Genomic DNA, 15,202 nt, shown 5'->3' with positions numbered 1-15,202 from the left:
AAGCGCCACTCCAGCGCCACCGCCGCCTCCAACACCACCATCGGGTCCTAAACACGTCGTTCCAGCTTCTGCTACTGCCTTGTCCATCCCTTCTCCCGTCCCTGCTGCCCCCGCCGCCAGTCGCCCCGCACTGTACAGCAGCACACAGCCGCGAGAGGCGGGGTGGTCATAGGCGCCGCGACCACACCCCACAGCCACCAGCCACCGCCTGCTCGCCGCGCCGCCGCCTTCGCCGCCGCCTCGGCTGTTGTTGCCGCTGCCACTGTTCTCGTCGCCGCCGCCACCGCTAGCTGTCTCCCTGCTACTGCTGCTGCCAGCCGCCACGCCGCCACTGTCCCCACGCCCACCATTACGTACGCCCTCAGGAGGTCCGACGCCCTGCATTCTCGGCGGCCTTGCGGTGGGTGGGGCTGCTGCCGCCCTATGACCTCTGCTACTGCCGCCGCCGCTGCCGTTGCTACTGCCGCCTGCCTCATCCGTCACAATCTCCCAGTCATCGTCACTACCGCCAGCGGCTGTAGCAGCTGCTGCTGCAGCTGGTGCAGGGCTGGCAGGAGCAGCAGCAGCAGCAGGCGCGGACTTGGCAGTAGCTGTGGCAGTGGCGGGCGGTGAGGCGGCGGCTGTAGCACTGGGGGGCCAGCCGTGTGGCACAGCCGGGTGGGGAACCGTGGGCTGGCGCGGTCGCAGCTGTGGACTGCGGCTGCTACTGCTGCTACTGCCAGCGGGACCGGCGGCCGCCGCCGCCGCCGCAAAGACCGCGTCAGGCATTGGCAAGGCGGTGGGTAACACGCCCGCTGCTGAGCGGGGGGGAGCGGCAGCAACCAACACCGCAGTGCCGCTGACCCTGGCACCGGCACTGCCGCGGCCGCCTCCCACCGCCCTGCTTCCCGGGCTGCTACTGCCGCTGCTACTGCCGCCGTTGCTACTGCCGGGTCCCTCACTGAGCGCCGCAGCCACGACCCACTCCCCGCCGCAGCCAGAGGTGGTTGGGGACAGCGCCGCAGCTGTCGCGGCAGTGGACTCCGCACCTTGAGCGCCGCTTCCCCTGTCGCCGTCACCGTCGCTTCCCGCGCCTCCGGCCTTCATCAGTGCCTCACCCGTCGGAGCCGCCTCAGCCTCCAGCACCTCTTTAACTCCTGTAGTGCCGGCACTTGCCCGCTTGCCACTGCTACTGCTACTGCCGCCGCGGGTGGGCTGTAGCACCACAAAGGGGTCTCGAAAGCAGTTAATGACCGCGTGCTGCTGCTCCTGCTGCCCCTCCTGCTGCCCCTGCTGCTGTTCTGCTGGGTTCGATGCCGCCGCCTGCTCTTCATCAGGCGATGGCTGCAACGGTGGCGGCAGGGCGGGGGGTGCGGCCGTCCAGGGCCGCCGCTGCTTCACCCACACCTTCAGGTCGGGGTCGTCTGTGTGTGTGTGTTTGTGTGTGTGTGTGTGTGTGTGTGTGTGTGTGTGTGTGTGTGTGTGTGTGTGTGTGTGTGTGTGCGCGCGCGCGCGGGAACAGGGCATGTGCGTGCGTGTGCACTCGCGTGTAGGAACCACGAACGAATGAAACGAAACAACGCCGCGACCGTACGGCGACATGCATTTGCCGTAGTGGCCGTAGCCCAGTGCCAACGTCAAGCTCAGAGGGACGCGTGTGCTGGCGCTGGCGCTGGCGCGGGCGCGGGCGCACACGTGCCGACACTGGGGAGCCCTGCAAGCAAGCGCCGCGTGCTGCCTGCCGCACCACCAGCTCCCCACATGTACAAACACACCCACACACATGCATACACACACGCAGACACTTGCGCAATGTTTTCTTTGTGCTCTTTAATACGCACACACACACACACACACACACACACACACACACACACACACACACACACACACACACACACACACACGGAGGTGCGGCTCCTAGGGCCAAACCGACGTCTCACCAATATAGACGGAGATGCGGCTCTTAGGGCCAAATCAATGTCTAACCACAATAGATGGAGGTGCGGCTCCTGTGGCCAAACTGACGTCTAACGCTACGCGTAGGCTTGGGGGACATGTACTGCCAGGCTAATGCGTGACAAACAAGGTGCTAATGCGCCCCTGGCACTAGCAACTACGGGTTGTCCGGATACACGATCACGTGATCTGATAAACAACTGTAAACTGTTGTTACACACACACACACACACACACACACACACACACACACACACACACACACACACACACACACACACACACACACACACACACACACACACACACACACACATACACGCGCCCCGCACCCGGGTCCGCCGCCCGGGCCGCCAGCTGCGCCTCCTCCGCCATCAGGCTCACTGTGCCGTACGTGGCTGTGCCCCACGGGTCCACACCCGGCCGCAGCCTGGGGGGGGTTGGGTTGTGCGTGTGTGTGTATGTGTGTGTGTGTGTGGGGGGGGGGGTGTTGGTGGAGTTAACTTCAATCCCACAATGAACCCATGCCAATCCGGGGTGTTAGGGCACCAGCAGCACATACGCAAAGGGGAAGGAAGCATGGGGTGCTGCCCTCGGGGGCTTGACTTTCCGGACCATGTCTCACACTCCACAACGTGACGAAACAAACACGAGCGAGGCTGGCCCCGGGAAGGACTCAACACGCCCCCCCCATACACACACGCACACGCACACGGCCCACCTGACCCCCGTGTACAGCAGTGTGGGCACCCCGCACTCGTCCACCACCGCACAGCCGCTGAAGCAGCCGCCCGAGTCCGGAGCACTGGGTTCGTGCGGGTCAGGCAGCGGCAACAGCGCGGGCTGCTGCTGCTGGTCCACCCCGTCCCCGCCTCCGTCCCCGCCTCCGCCCCCGCTGCTGCCGCCACCGCCGCCGCCGGTAGCCGCACCACCACCAGCACCAGGGCCCGCCACCTCACCCAACGGCCGCTGCCGCTGCGGCTGCTGCTGCTGCTGCGACTGTTGCTGCTGCTGCGGCGGCGGCGGCCCGATGTCGTCGAAGCCCAGCCCCGGCATCAGCGCAGGCGGCAGTCGGCGCCACGTGACCAGGTCGGTGCTGGCCACGTGGCCCCAGGCCAGGCCCCAGCTCCAGTGAGCCTGGCGGGGGAGGTACTGGTAGAAGCTGGGGGAGGGTGTGTGCGTGTGTGTGTGGGGGGGGGCGCGGGGGTTTAGCCGTTTGTTGGGAAACAGAGTGAGCTACAAAGTTGAAGTGCGTGCGTGAATAGCTTTGGGGGCGGCGAGGGGCGGGGGAAGGAGCAGGGGAAAACGGGGGGGGGGTCAGGGGAGAGGGAGCGGTGAGGAAAGTTGCAGTGGGGGCAGCAAGCCAGCAAGCCAGGGCCGACACCGGGTGCACCCCTGGCCGACACAGCCGCGCTTCCTTCCACAGCCACCTATCACTACTCACAGGTGGTAGCGGCCGCGGTGCAGCAGTGGGCCGTTGGGGTCGTTCACCTGCAGTGCGCAGTGCGCAGCAGGACCACACAGCGGCACAATACCGGTAAGTGAGGCCGCGGGGGCGGAGGGGGAATGGAACGAAAGCAAAGGAGCCGCCGCCACGGACGAAGCCCTAGCCAGGCAAGGCAGCGCTCTAGTGGCGGCCGCCGGCCCGCAGCCCAGCCTCCCGCATTGCTCCGCCCAGACACCTCCTGCCACCCACCCAGCCATCTGTCGCGCCCAGGTGGAAGATGGGAGCAGCGGCGGCCATTTGCGGGCCGCGCCACAAATAAAGAGGGGGAAGTGAGACCCACGGGCCCGGAGCCGAAACGCGCGCCTAAGAAGTTTGAGAAAGCTTACAGCTGGCGTTGATAGGATTGGTGAATAAAAGAGTGATGGCGCGCGTCGGGGCCAGCAGGAAATGCGCTGGGGAAAACTGGAATTGCGCGGGCAAATCGGGCTGCAAGGGTCGCTCGCTTGGTCTGGGCTCTGTAGAGGTCAAACTCGATGCGAAGTAGTTGTTATCTGGGCATGTAATATATTAAGTCGACTGGCCAAGAGCTGCCCTCAGACAAACTGCCGGGACCAGCCAAAACCCTTGCAGAAGGCCGCGAAAGGCATGAAGCGCCGTGGATTTATCGCGGTGCTGCTAATAGGAGTCGGCACTGGCGTGTGGTGGGCATGGCGCAATAGGAAAGTCCGCGAGCGGGTGCAAAACCTCGCAAAGGAGGTCGTGAGGCGTTCCCACACAGTTCGCGAGCTGGTGCGCAAGGTTTTCAAGCCCCAGGTGAGGCCTGGAAACTCTTGGTCCCGGCAAGTCCTGCTGACACCTGCCTGACGCGGCAATCGGTATGGCAATGTCGGCAAATCGCCATGTCCACGTAACGCCACTGGTGCCCTCGCAACCGGGTGCCTTAACAACGCAGGTTGCCAGCGAGGCAGCAGCGAACGAGGCCGCTCGCATTGTCACAGGTACAAACAGGACGGGGCCTCGCGCGGGAAAGGGGTGTCGCCGAGCTGAGGCTCGGTGCGCGTGCGCGCACGCCACCGTTGACTGTGGAGCGTTGACGCCGTCTGCCCAGCCCCTCTTTCCCTTCTCCCAACGCTTTCCTCGCACATATGAGCTCACGACTGCCCTAGCCAACCAGCACCTCCCAACCAAGGGAGTAGCACTGTCAGCAGAAGCCCCGCCTGGCTCTTGAATCCTGAACCCCCCAACCTGGTGTCACCGCACAAACAAACACACACGCAGGCCTGGATGCCCCTGAGGTGCGGCCGTTGACCACCGTTGACCAGCTCCTGCGCTGGTCGCCCGACCCCGCGGCCGACCCAGATGCGCCCTTCTGCCGCACCTACAACTCTCCGCTACTGCTGCCGCCCGCGCCGCCCGTGCCCGCCACCGGCCCCGTGCCGCCCACGCCCACCGCCACCACCTCCACCAGTGCCACAGCTTCCACCACCACCACCACCACCACCACCATTGCCGCCGCCGCACCTGCTACTGCCGGTGCACCTGCTACTGCTGCCGGCGCTACTGCCGCTACTGCCGCCTCCCGCCCCCGTCTGCTGGTGTGTCACGACATGATGGGCGGCTACCTGGCGGACAGGCTGGTGCAGGGCGGGGCGGACCCGGGCTTCTTCAGGTGTGCGCGTGTGCGTGTGTGGAGGGGGAGGGAGGGAGGGAGGGGCACTGTGGGCACTGTGGGTTGGGGTGTGGGGCGAGGGATACGCTGCCCCAGCCCTGCATACCACCCGCAAATCCCGCATAGCCATTCCGTTGTCATGCGCTTCACGTCCTGATTGCGCCCCCCGCTCCCGATCACATTCCTCTCCGCCTCCGCCCCCTTCTTCCCACTGCTCCCACTGCTCCTCCCGCCGCCCCTTTCTCACTCCCCCCCCTACTGCGCCTGCCTGCCTCGATCCCCCCGCCCCTTTCTCACCCCCCCCGCTCCGCTCATTTTCGTTGGTTTGGTTTAGTTTGGGCTGGTATTTGCGACCTCCTCCCTGCTTGCCTGCCTGCCTGCCTCCTTCCCTGCCTCCCTCCTTCCCTAACCCTCTGCCTTCCCCCTGCCTGCCTGTCTGCTAGGCTGTGGCAGTGGGAGCAGGTGGACGTGTTCGTCTACTTCTCGCACCACCTGGTAACGCTGCCGCCGCCCGGCTGGACGGCGGCGGCGCACCGCAACGGCGTGCGCGTGCTGGGCACCTTCATCACCGAGTGGGAGGAGGGGCGGCGCAGGTGAGAGAGGGGGGGGGCGGAGAGGGGGAGTCGGGGGGGGGGGGGCGGAGGCGGGGGGAGGCGGAATAAGGGCGGGCGGGTGCGGAGCAGGGGGGGGGCGGGGGATGGGGGCGGGGCTAGGGCGGGCTAGGTGTGTATGCAGCTGCGCCGTGCAACACAGCAGTGGAGATCAAGCTCGCCGGCCCCCGCCGACGCCGCCACCCACAACCCACAACCCAGCCACCCCCTGCCCTGTGCGCCCTCTCACACACACACACACACACATACATACACACACACACACACACACACACGCACAGGTGTGAGGCGCTGTTCGCCTCCCCCGCGGCGGCCCGGGCGGCGGCGGACCAACTGGTGGCGCTAGCGGTGCACCACGGCTTCGAGGTGGGGGTGGAGGTGGGGTGTGTGTGGGGGTTGGGGGGTTGGGGTGTTAACACCACTCCCATGCGGCGGTGAGGGCTGCGAGGACCTGACAGTGCGGGAGTGACTATCATGGAAGGAGCAAGGGAGGGAGGGCCCCCAAGGGTGCAAAGGCGGTGGCGGCGGTATGCAGAGAAAGCATGTTTCTCGGGCACTTCGGCCAAACTGGTAGCCAAAATGCGGCCGCCAACATTCCGCCGGGCAGTGAGGATCGGTACGGTTGCTTGTCGCCCGAGTTGACGCCGGCCGCTGCAACCAACTGCCACTGCCCGCTCATGCACCTGCAACCACCGCTGCCACTGCCACTGCCACTGCCCGTTCATATGCGACACCTGCGCCTGCGCCTGCGCCTGCGCCTGCAGGGCTGGCTGGTGAACGTGGAGAACGGGCTGGGTCGGGAGCTGGTGCCGCACCTCACCCACTTCGTGGCGCACCTGCGGGCGCGCATGGCGGCGGAGGTGGGGCCACACGCGCTGGTCATATGGTGAGAGGAGGAGGGGGGAGGCGGGTGGGCTGCAATAAGGGGTTATGTGCCCGAGCCCAATAAGTCCCAGCGGGGCGGCTGGGGGATGGGTGATGGGGTTAAGGTTGGCTGGGGGATGGGGGCTGGGGGGCTGAAATGGGCTTTTTCCGAAGTCCATGGTGCTGGGCTTGGGCGCATGAACCCACACCTCTCCCGAGGGTGGCGGGGGGTGGCTGAGTGCGCTGGAGCCTCTTTCATGGATAAGGATACCCGCTCCCCGCTCCCCGCTCCCCGATTCGTGGGCACTTTAAATTTCAAATTTCTTTTCTCCCTCCATAAATGAACGGCCACATAAACACACGCAAACACCCCCCGCCCCTTCCCCGCCCACGCCCCTGCTGCAGGTACGACGCCATCACCACGGAGGGGCGGCTGGCCTGGCAGGACGGCCTCACGCGCCTCAACGCGCCCTTCTTCGACGCCGCGGACGCCCTGTTCGTCAACTACCGCTGGCAGGTGGGGAAAAGTGGTGTTGAGAGGGCGTGGAGAAGGGGGGCGGGGAGGGCGCGTGGAGTGTGTGTGTGTGGGGTCCTGACTCGAATGGTGGGGGAAAGGGGGCAGCGCGCGGAGTGGGAGGGGGTTCCATGCATGGTTCCATGCCGAATGCAAGCGGGACGTTTAATTTCCCTGCTCAACTTGCCTTGCTCGCTCGCTCGCCCCTGGGCGGCCCGCAGGAGGGCGCGCCCGCTGCGGTGGCGGCGGCGGCGGGCAGCCGGGCGGCGGAGGTGTACATGGGCGTGGACGTGTTCGGGCGCGGCTCCTACGGCGGCGGCAAGGTGGGGGAGGGGGTAGGGGGGCTGGATGGGTGCTGAGGGGGCGGGGGGCGGCCAAGCTTGGGGGTGGGCCGCAACGCGTCTGGGGCGCAGCGGGTTACGACACGCATACAAGCATGGATGCGGATACCGTGCGGTAGGGGAATGGGAGCGAGTCGGCTACCGTACTTACCAGTTAAGCCGCGGGGCATGTACGACGCGAGTGAGGCCCGGCAAAGGGTTGCGATGTGGGACGTGAGGAGGAGAGGACGCGACTGCTGCCTGCCCTGTGTGTGGGGGGGTCTCCCGCCTGCTTTCTGACGCCTGCTGCCCCCCCTTGGCGCCCCGCCTGCCGCCTCCGCCGCCGCAGGAGAACTGCCCGGTGGCTCTGGCGGCGGCGCGCGCCGCGGGGCTGTCGGCGGCTCTGTTTGCTCCGGGCTGGGTGTACGAGGAGTTTGACCGGGCCACATTCGAGCTGCGACAGGAGGCCTTCTGGGCGGCGGTGGGTGCGCGCGCGTGCGCGTGTGTGCGTGCGCGTGCGCGTGTGCGCGTGTGCGCGTGTGTGCGTGTGTGTGTGTGTGTGTGTGTGTGTGTGTGTGTGTGTGTGTGTGTGTGTGTGTGTGTGTGTGTGTGTGTGTGTGTGTGTGTGTGTGTGTGAGTGTGAGTGTGTGTGTGTGTGTGTGCGTGCGTGTGTGTATGTGTGTGTGTGTGTGTGTGTGTGTGTGTGTGTATGTGCCTTCGCGAGCGGGTACGGGCCGGGTGGATATGGAGAGTGTGTTTTTCAAAGGAGACTTCACTGTTTCGGGGAGAGTGCAGGTGGTAGGCGTGAAAGTGGGCCTCCGGAAGCCGCCAAGCCCGCCTGAATACCGTGCCCGGCCGCCCTCCCCGCCCTCTCCCGCCCTCCTCCGCCCCCTCACTAGAACTTCACTCCTCTTTATCTACCTCATGAATGCAACCCCAACCCAAACCCCAACCCCATCCCACACCCACGCCCGCACAGATCCGTGGCGTGTGGCCCGCCCGGCCCGCGCTGGTGGCCCGGCTGCCGCTGCAGAGCCACTTCAACACCGGCGCGGGGCGGGCGCTGTGGCTGGAGGGCCGCCGAGTCAGCGCCGCGCCCTGGTTCAACCTGTCCGCGCAGGTGGGCGGCCGGGCACAAGGGCAGGCAGGAGGGCAGTGACCGGCAGTAGGAGTAGCGGCAGTAGCAGGAGCGGTCGCAGTAGCAGTAGGCAGTAGCAGTGCCCACACGACAGGTGGTGTGCATGCCGCCCCTCCGCATCCAGCTCCAACCCGCACCCACTGCGCCCCTCCCGCGCACACGCCCGAGCCGGCGCACACGCTCTACCCCGCACTTCCATGTTTGATACAGATTGTTCGCATAAATGGCTGATCCCCCACCCACCCACCCCATGCATATAGGACGTGGTCGCCTCCTCCACACCGCTGCCCTCCGCCGCCGCCACCTCCTCCTCCGCCGCCACCACCCCCGCCTCCACCGCCGCCCCAACCAGCCTGCAGCCGCCGCAACCCAAGGGCGCAACCGTGCTGCCGCCTGCGGCCGTGTCGCCGCTCACTGTGCGCCCCACCTCCCAGCTCGCCTACACCGGCGGCGCCTGCCTCGCGCTCACAGCGCCGCCGCCGCCGCCGCCCTCGCTCTCCTCCGCCGGACCCTGGGTCGCGCTGCACGCGCTCTACAGCGCGGCGCTGCCGCTGGATCCAGGATTCGGATCCGGATCCGGGATCATCGGGATCGGATCCGGATCCGGGCTGGATCTGACCTGGACGGCGGCGTGCGCTGGATCCAGCCGCGTGGGGCTGCTGCTGCGCACGGCGCCGGCGGAGGTGGCGGGCTCTGCGGGCTGCTGTGTGGGGCTGGCGGTGGGGCCGTGGGGCGCGGGAGACAAGGCCGTCGTGGAGGCGCTGAGGAAGGCGGGTGAGTGAGTGCGTGCGTGCGTGCGTGCGTGCGTGCATGCGTGCGTGCGTGCGTGCTTGCGTGTGTGCGTGCGTGCGTGCGTGTGTGCTCGGGCTTGGGGGTGGGGGGCAGATAGAGGGCGGGCCGTCTTTCTCCGGGCGCCTACGACTGCAAGCCTGAGGCGGGTTGGAGGCGAGTGGTTGGGAGTTGCGGAGTCATAGACCCGAGGTGCACCGGGCTGCACTGCGCTGCGAGCTGTGGGTGGGTGTGGTAGTGGGGAGCACACAGGGCGACCATGCACCACAGGAGGAACCAGAGGCACCACAACCACCACCACCACAACCACCACCACAACCACCAGCACATTAACAGGAGTGCGCTGTAGCCGAACGCGCGTATCAAGTGTATGCGCCCGGCGCCTGCTGGCGCTGGCTGCCCGCGCCTGCGCTCTTGATCACGGAAGCCTTGCCCTTCCCCCACCGCCCTGCCGCTACCGCTGCTGCTGCTCCTGCCAGGCTACACCTGTGCCGCGTGTCCGCCCGGCGCCGCCACCGGCGCCGTCACCTGCCCCCTGTCGGACGCAACCACCACCACCGCCGCCTCAGCCGCCGCCGCCGCCGTCGCGTCCGGCCCCGCCGTCCCGTCCGGGCTGCCCTGGGTCACCTACTCGGCCCAACTGCCCCGCCGCCTGTTCCCCGCCAGCGGCTCCGGCAGTAGCGGCAGTAGCAGCAGCTCCACGGCTGCGGCCGGCAGTAGTCGCAGCAGCAGCAGCAGCAGTAGCAGGGGCGCTATCACGGCGGTGGGGATTGTGTGCTACCATTCCGCTACTGCCGGCAGCGGCGCGCAGACTGCTACAGCCGGTGCGGGCGCTGCTACTGCTACTGCCAAGGCAGGCTACTTTGGCGGGGGCGAGCCGCTGGGACCGTCGGCGCCTTTCACAGCCTTCCTGGGTAGGTGTGGCAGGGCGCGAAATGCCTGAAATGAGAGCAGGCACAAGTATCACATGACACATGTGCGTAACACCGTACCGTGATGACTCAGCCAAGCGCTGCTGGACCTCTCAGCCGCATTTGCCGTACAACCTAGGGGCTCCACCGTTGTGGAGTACCGTCATGCCTTACCACGTCATGCCATTTTTGTCTTGGCCGTCTGCCCGATTGGTCCCACAACCCTCAGGCCTGCTGTCCATTCGGGAGCACCGCGGCAGTCCGACAGACCCCCCGGTTCCGGCAACGGCAACAGTAGCAGCCCCTTCCTCCGCCGCTGGCGTCGCCACCGCCCCCATCCCCGTGGCACCAGCGCCGCCGCCCGCCACGCCGCCGCCGCCGCTCACCGGCGCCGCCGTCAGCCGCGTCCGGTGGGCGCGGCCGACGGCACGCGCCGCCGCCGGCGCCGCGTCATCTGACGCCTCTGCCGCCGCCGCCGCCGCTTCCCCTGCTTCCGCCCTGCTAGGCGGTCTGGGCCTTGGCGGCCCCCGCCTGAGCGGGGAGCTGGTCCACAAGGACGATCTGCTCTCGCCCACCACCTCGGGCTCAGCAGGCGCCGCCGCCGCCGCGGCCGCCGCCGCGGCCGCGGGCAAGGCGCACGCAGCTGCAGCTGCAGCTGCAGTGACGGAAGAGGATGACGACTGGGAGCGGGGCTCCAGTGGCGGCGGCGGTGCCGGTGCTGGTGCCGGCGCGCGCAACGGTGCCGGCGCCTCCGGCGCCGCCGGCAGCAGCCTTGCCGGACTGGAGTCGCCGATTAAGATCAAGCTTCCCACACTACTCGGCGACGACGAAGAGGACGAGGAGGAGGAGGAGGAGGCGGCGGGCGGGGCGCGGGCGCGGGCGCGGCGGGCGGGGGCGGGGGTGGAGGAGGAGGACGACGGCACGCAGCTGCTCACCTGCGAGCTCAGCTGGGCGCCGCAGTTCGAGGCGGGCGGCGCGCCTCGCCACCGCAGCTACCACGTCTGGGTGCACTTCAACAGGCAGGAGGCGCCGGCCGGCGGCGCCGCCGCCAGCGGCGGGCGCGGCGTGGTGCCGCTGCCTGGCATTGCCTCGCCCACCGGCCCTTCCGCCTTGGGGGCGTTGGGGGTTGCGGCTGCGGCTGGGGCAGCGGGAGCGGACGCGGCAGGCGGGCGCAAGGGGGCCGGGAGCGGGAGCGGCAAGGCAGCCAGCAAGCAGCAGAAGCTGGCGGCGGCGTCGGAGGCTGCGGCAGCGGCGGCAGTGGACAAGGACAGCACGTGGGAGGTGAGAGCAGGGCGTGCAGGGGGGTGGCAGTGGTGGCGCGAGGGAAAGGCGTAAGTGCAGCCTTGTCCGCATTGTATTGACGCGTCGCGTTGCTGAATCGTATACACTGTGTTGTTGTTGTTGTTTTTCCTGTTGCTCTCTTACACACACACACACACACTCTCTCTCTCTCTCTCTCTATCTCCCACCACCACCCCGCGCAGGTGCTTCACCCCGACTGGAGCGGCGCGGTGTGGGTGGGTGAGGCGCACGTGGCGCGCTTCCGGCTGGTGCAGCTGGAGGTGCCGGGCTGGGCGCGCTCCGTCAGCCTGCTGGCGCAGCCGGCGGCGGCGGACAGCGGCGCGCTGGGGGCGCTGCAGCCGCTGGCGTGCGTGCCCGTGCCGGTGCCGGCGCGAAGGGATCGGGGGTAGGGATCGGGGGGGGTAGGGATTGGGGGTAGGGATCGGGGGTAGGGATTGGGGGTAGGAATCGGGGGCAGGGATTGGGGGTAGGGATCGGCCGGGGTGGGGCGCGGGGTTCGTTTGGGGTGTGGAAGATGTGGGGGCGCAGGTGGTGGTGGTGCTGCGATGCGCTGGGAGAGAGACCTGTGCCGGGAACTGGCCACGGTCTGGAGTGGTCTGGAGTAAGCGATCAGGCGCGGGATGTGTTTGAACGCACACACACGGAGGCTTTGCATGCGGAGGCGCCGGCAGTGTAGCTGGCGTGCCGGTATGTATGGGGCTTCGGCAGCTCACGTGACTGCGTATGTACCGTATTGCAAATTCTAACCATGTAATATTATGACGCATTAACGTGAGCGGGGTTGCGTATGGTGGAGGATGTGTTCGCGGTGGACGGACTACAGAAAGCGCATGAGAAGCGGCGTCATTAATGGCTGCATGGGCATGCGAAGACCTGGGCCGCGGATCTCTGCGTAGTAACGTCAAAGCATACTTGGTGTTGATACTGTGCTGGTGTGGAATGCACTGTATAATGCTAACGCGAAAGGTCGGTTGCCATCTTGCCGCATGGTGCCGGAGCACATGTGAGTATTTGAGAACGGAGTTTGTGTTGCAGCACCAAGAAGGCTTTAGGCAGTCACCAACCGCATGGGAGTAAGTGATGCGCAGGAGTTGTAATTCATGGCCTGTTAACGCCAAGAGAGTGAGGCGAGAGGTCGTGTAATCCGCGCGGGAACGATAATTTTAGGGTGAGGGTGTGGTGGCGGGGGGGGGGGGAGGGGGGGGGGCGGCGTGGCCGCGTGGGTTTGCCACACCGCACCCAGTCGCGCCAGCTAGAACTTGTAGGCGATATAGCCATGTGTCCATGTTGACTGTCCATACCTGCATACTTGCTCGTTCGAGTCATAATGCGCACCCTGCGCTTGGGTACGTCGACGCGATTGTTGCAAGCGGCTCGACTAGCAAAGGTTTCTAGACCGCTTGCATCGCATATCGTTGCTCAGGCATCAGCCTCGCTCTCCCGGCCACCCGCGAACCTAGAGGCACAAATGAAGGACCTAAGCGGATTCATCGCTCGCGCGAAAGAGTGCAATACGGGCCTTGAGGAGCTGCCGACGTTGACGCCTTTCGTTGTGGAGGGAAAGGAGGTTGGCAAGCTTAAACCCAAGTAAGTCAGCAAGGCTAGCCGGGTAGGTTTGGCGTGCGGCCTTCCAGCCCGGGTATTTCCGTTGCTCTGTACCCACTGCCCGCGCCTGCGCCACAACACACACACCCGCCCAGCATCTCTCCAACTCAAACATCACAGACCCCTAACCACCTCTATAACTCGCGAACACATGCGGCGGTCCATGCGGTCGTGCCATCAGGTTCGTGGAGCACGTGCGGCGGTTCCCGGACGTGTTTGTGGTGGAGGGCTGCGGCCCCTCGGGCCGTGTCAGCCTGTCGCCCAGCCTAGACAGCTGCGAAAGCCGCTCAGCCAAGGTGGCAGGTGCGCGGCGTGGTGCGGGATCCGTCCAGCATCCCGTGTGTGAAACGTGCACTGCAGCACCTGACAGGATGGAGGCAGGTCTGGTTGTCGTCTGTGTTAGTATGTGCTAGTCTGTGTGGGATTCCTGTGGGCATGGGGCCACACGGTGAAATAGAGATAGCGTGAGTCCTACCCACGACCCCAAGAACCAGGGGGCAACACGTATTACCGGTTCCCACCTGCTACTGCCTGTGAATGCCTGTGTACCCTACCTGCTAAAGCCTGCTGATACCGTACGGCTGTCTGCTATTGCGCCGAGTTGCCGGGCTGCACAGAGCGGGCCTCGCCCACGACTGTCAAGCACAGGGCAGCGCGGGTCGCCCGCTCCCACCTGCTCCCACCTGCCACTGCCTGTGGCTATACCTGCTACTGCCTCCTCGCCTGCTGCTACCGCACCACCTGCTACTGCCGCCTGTCTACTGCCGCCTCACCTGCTTCCACCTGCCACCGCAACCGCTGCTACTGCCTCTGTCCCCCCCCCCCCACACACACACGCACACAGAGGTGCTGGCCCAGCTGCGTGCGGAGGGCGTCATCACGGGCTGGCGGGATGAGCTGTACCCCGTGGTGAGTAGCGGCGGGGGGGGGCGGCTGGGGATTAGTGGCCGGTTGGTGCGCGGCTGCTAAGCAGTGATAGCGCTGGAGGGGGTGCTGGGCAATGGTCCTGGGATTCGTTATGGCTTTGGGTGGAGGAGTAGCCGCCCACACCACCCTGCCCAATCCCATTCGGGCTACGTTCTTGCAAAAGCGCCCTTTCCCCTCCCCTAAACCTAAACCCGGCGCCCCCCCCCCCCCCCAGGTCCCCTCCTTCCACGACCCGCCGCTGCTTCTGGTGGAGCGCGCCGCCGCCACGCACCTGGGCATCAAGGCGTACGGCATCCACGTCAACGGCTTCGTACGGGACGACCGCACCGGCGCGCTCCGGCTGTGGGTGGCGCGGCGCTCGCTCACCAAACCCAACTGGCCGGGCAAGCTGGACCACATCGTGGCGGGCGGCCAGGTGTGTGTGTGGGGGGGGGGAGCAGCGCGGGCGAGTGAGTGCGTGTTGAACAACGGAAACGAGCCGTGGTTGTGTGTGCGTGTGTTTACGTGTGTGGGGGGGGGAGGGCGGAGTGATGCGCCCGTGCCCAACAGGTCTGATAGCCAGTGAATCGTCGCCGGGATGGGGCGAAGCAGCGCGGGCGCGTGAGCTGTGTGCGTGTTGAACAACGGAAACGCACAAGCGAGCTATGTCTGTGTTGACGTGTGTTGACAAGCCGGTACGTGTGTGTGTGTGTGTGTGTGTGTGTGTGTGTGTGTGTGTGTGTGTCAAATGACGCGGTAGGCAAGGAATCCTGGTTCTAGGGGGAAGATTTAGCAGCTGCAGGCACCCGCGTACATGGAGGCTTCCCTCCAGCTCCCTCCCGCCCCACCAGACCGCCATATATCCCACCCCGCCTCGCCCCACCCCGTCAACAACCGCGCCCCCGCAGCCGCACGGTCTGAGCCCCCGTGAGAACGTGGCCAAGGAGTGCGGCGAGGAGGCCGGCATCCCGCCCGACCTGGCCGCCACCGCCCGACCCGTGGGCGCTGTGTCCTACCTGACCGTCTCCGCCACCGGCTACAAGCCCGACGTGCTGTTCTGCTACGACATCCAGCTGCCGCCCGACTTCGTGCCCACGCCGCAGGTGTGCGTGTGTGTGGGGGGTGGGTGGGGCGGGTGTGGGTGGGTGTGGGTGGGTGTGGGTGTGGGTGGGTGGGTGGGTGTGTGTG

The 15,202-nt window shown here is 66.6% G+C and overlaps 3 protein-coding genes across 5 annotated transcripts in view; 2 read left to right on the top strand and 1 right to left on the bottom strand.

Moving 5' to 3' along the window:
- The window catches only part of CHLRE_13g582270v5 (uncharacterized protein), an 8,233-nt gene extending 4,450 nt beyond the window's left edge, over positions 1-3,783 (bottom strand). The window contains exons 1-5 of one of the 3 annotated variants that reach the window (XM_043069590.1): positions 3,635-3,783; positions 3,383-3,429; positions 2,660-3,100; positions 2,271-2,368; positions 217-1,403 (exon numbers count right to left, since the gene is read on the bottom strand). In XM_043069590.1, the coding sequence (XP_042917565.1) occupies positions 217-1,403; positions 2,271-2,368; positions 2,660-3,100; positions 3,383-3,429; positions 3,635-3,682 (1,821 nt within the window). In that variant the 5' untranslated portion in view covers positions 3,683-3,783. Of the gene's footprint in view, positions 1-216; positions 1,404-2,270; positions 2,369-2,659; positions 3,101-3,382; positions 3,430-3,634 lie in introns of those variants that run through there. The other 2 variants (XM_043069591.1, XM_043069592.1) reach the window with 2 other exon arrangements.
- A 110-nt stretch (positions 3,784-3,893) lies between these two features.
- On the top strand, positions 3,894-12,658 carry CHLRE_13g582250v5 (uncharacterized protein). The gene is made up of 14 exons (XM_043069589.1): positions 3,894-4,198; positions 4,338-4,383; positions 4,664-5,054; positions 5,498-5,647; positions 5,947-6,031; positions 6,430-6,551; positions 6,935-7,046; positions 7,265-7,366; positions 7,713-7,844; positions 8,343-8,483; positions 8,762-9,275; positions 9,770-10,204; positions 10,431-11,482; positions 11,686-12,658. The coding sequence occupies exons 1-14, from the start codon at positions 4,031-4,033 to the stop codon at positions 11,890-11,892; spliced, it is 3,657 nt and encodes a 1,218-aa protein (XP_042917564.1). The 5' UTR covers positions 3,894-4,030; the 3' UTR covers positions 11,893-12,658.
- Positions 12,659-12,803: 145 nt separating this feature from the next.
- CHLRE_13g582201v5 (uncharacterized protein) overlaps positions 12,804-15,202 on the top strand; it is a 3,596-nt gene continuing 1,197 nt past the window's right edge. The window contains exons 1-5 of the mRNA XM_043069588.1: positions 12,804-13,090; positions 13,290-13,411; positions 13,953-14,017; positions 14,250-14,450; positions 14,923-15,117. Of these exons, the coding sequence (XP_042917563.1) occupies positions 12,972-13,090; positions 13,290-13,411; positions 13,953-14,017; positions 14,250-14,450; positions 14,923-15,117 (702 nt within the window). The 5' untranslated portion in view covers positions 12,804-12,971. The remainder of the gene's footprint in view (positions 13,091-13,289; positions 13,412-13,952; positions 14,018-14,249; positions 14,451-14,922; positions 15,118-15,202) is intronic.

This window comes from Chlamydomonas reinhardtii, chromosome 13 (assembly GCF_000002595.2).
Source record: "Chlamydomonas reinhardtii strain CC-503 cw92 mt+ chromosome 13, whole genome shotgun sequence".
NCBI classification, from domain to species: Eukaryota; Viridiplantae; Chlorophyta; class Chlorophyceae; order Chlamydomonadales; family Chlamydomonadaceae; genus Chlamydomonas; species Chlamydomonas reinhardtii.
This window is presented reverse-complemented; position numbering and strand designations above follow the sequence as displayed.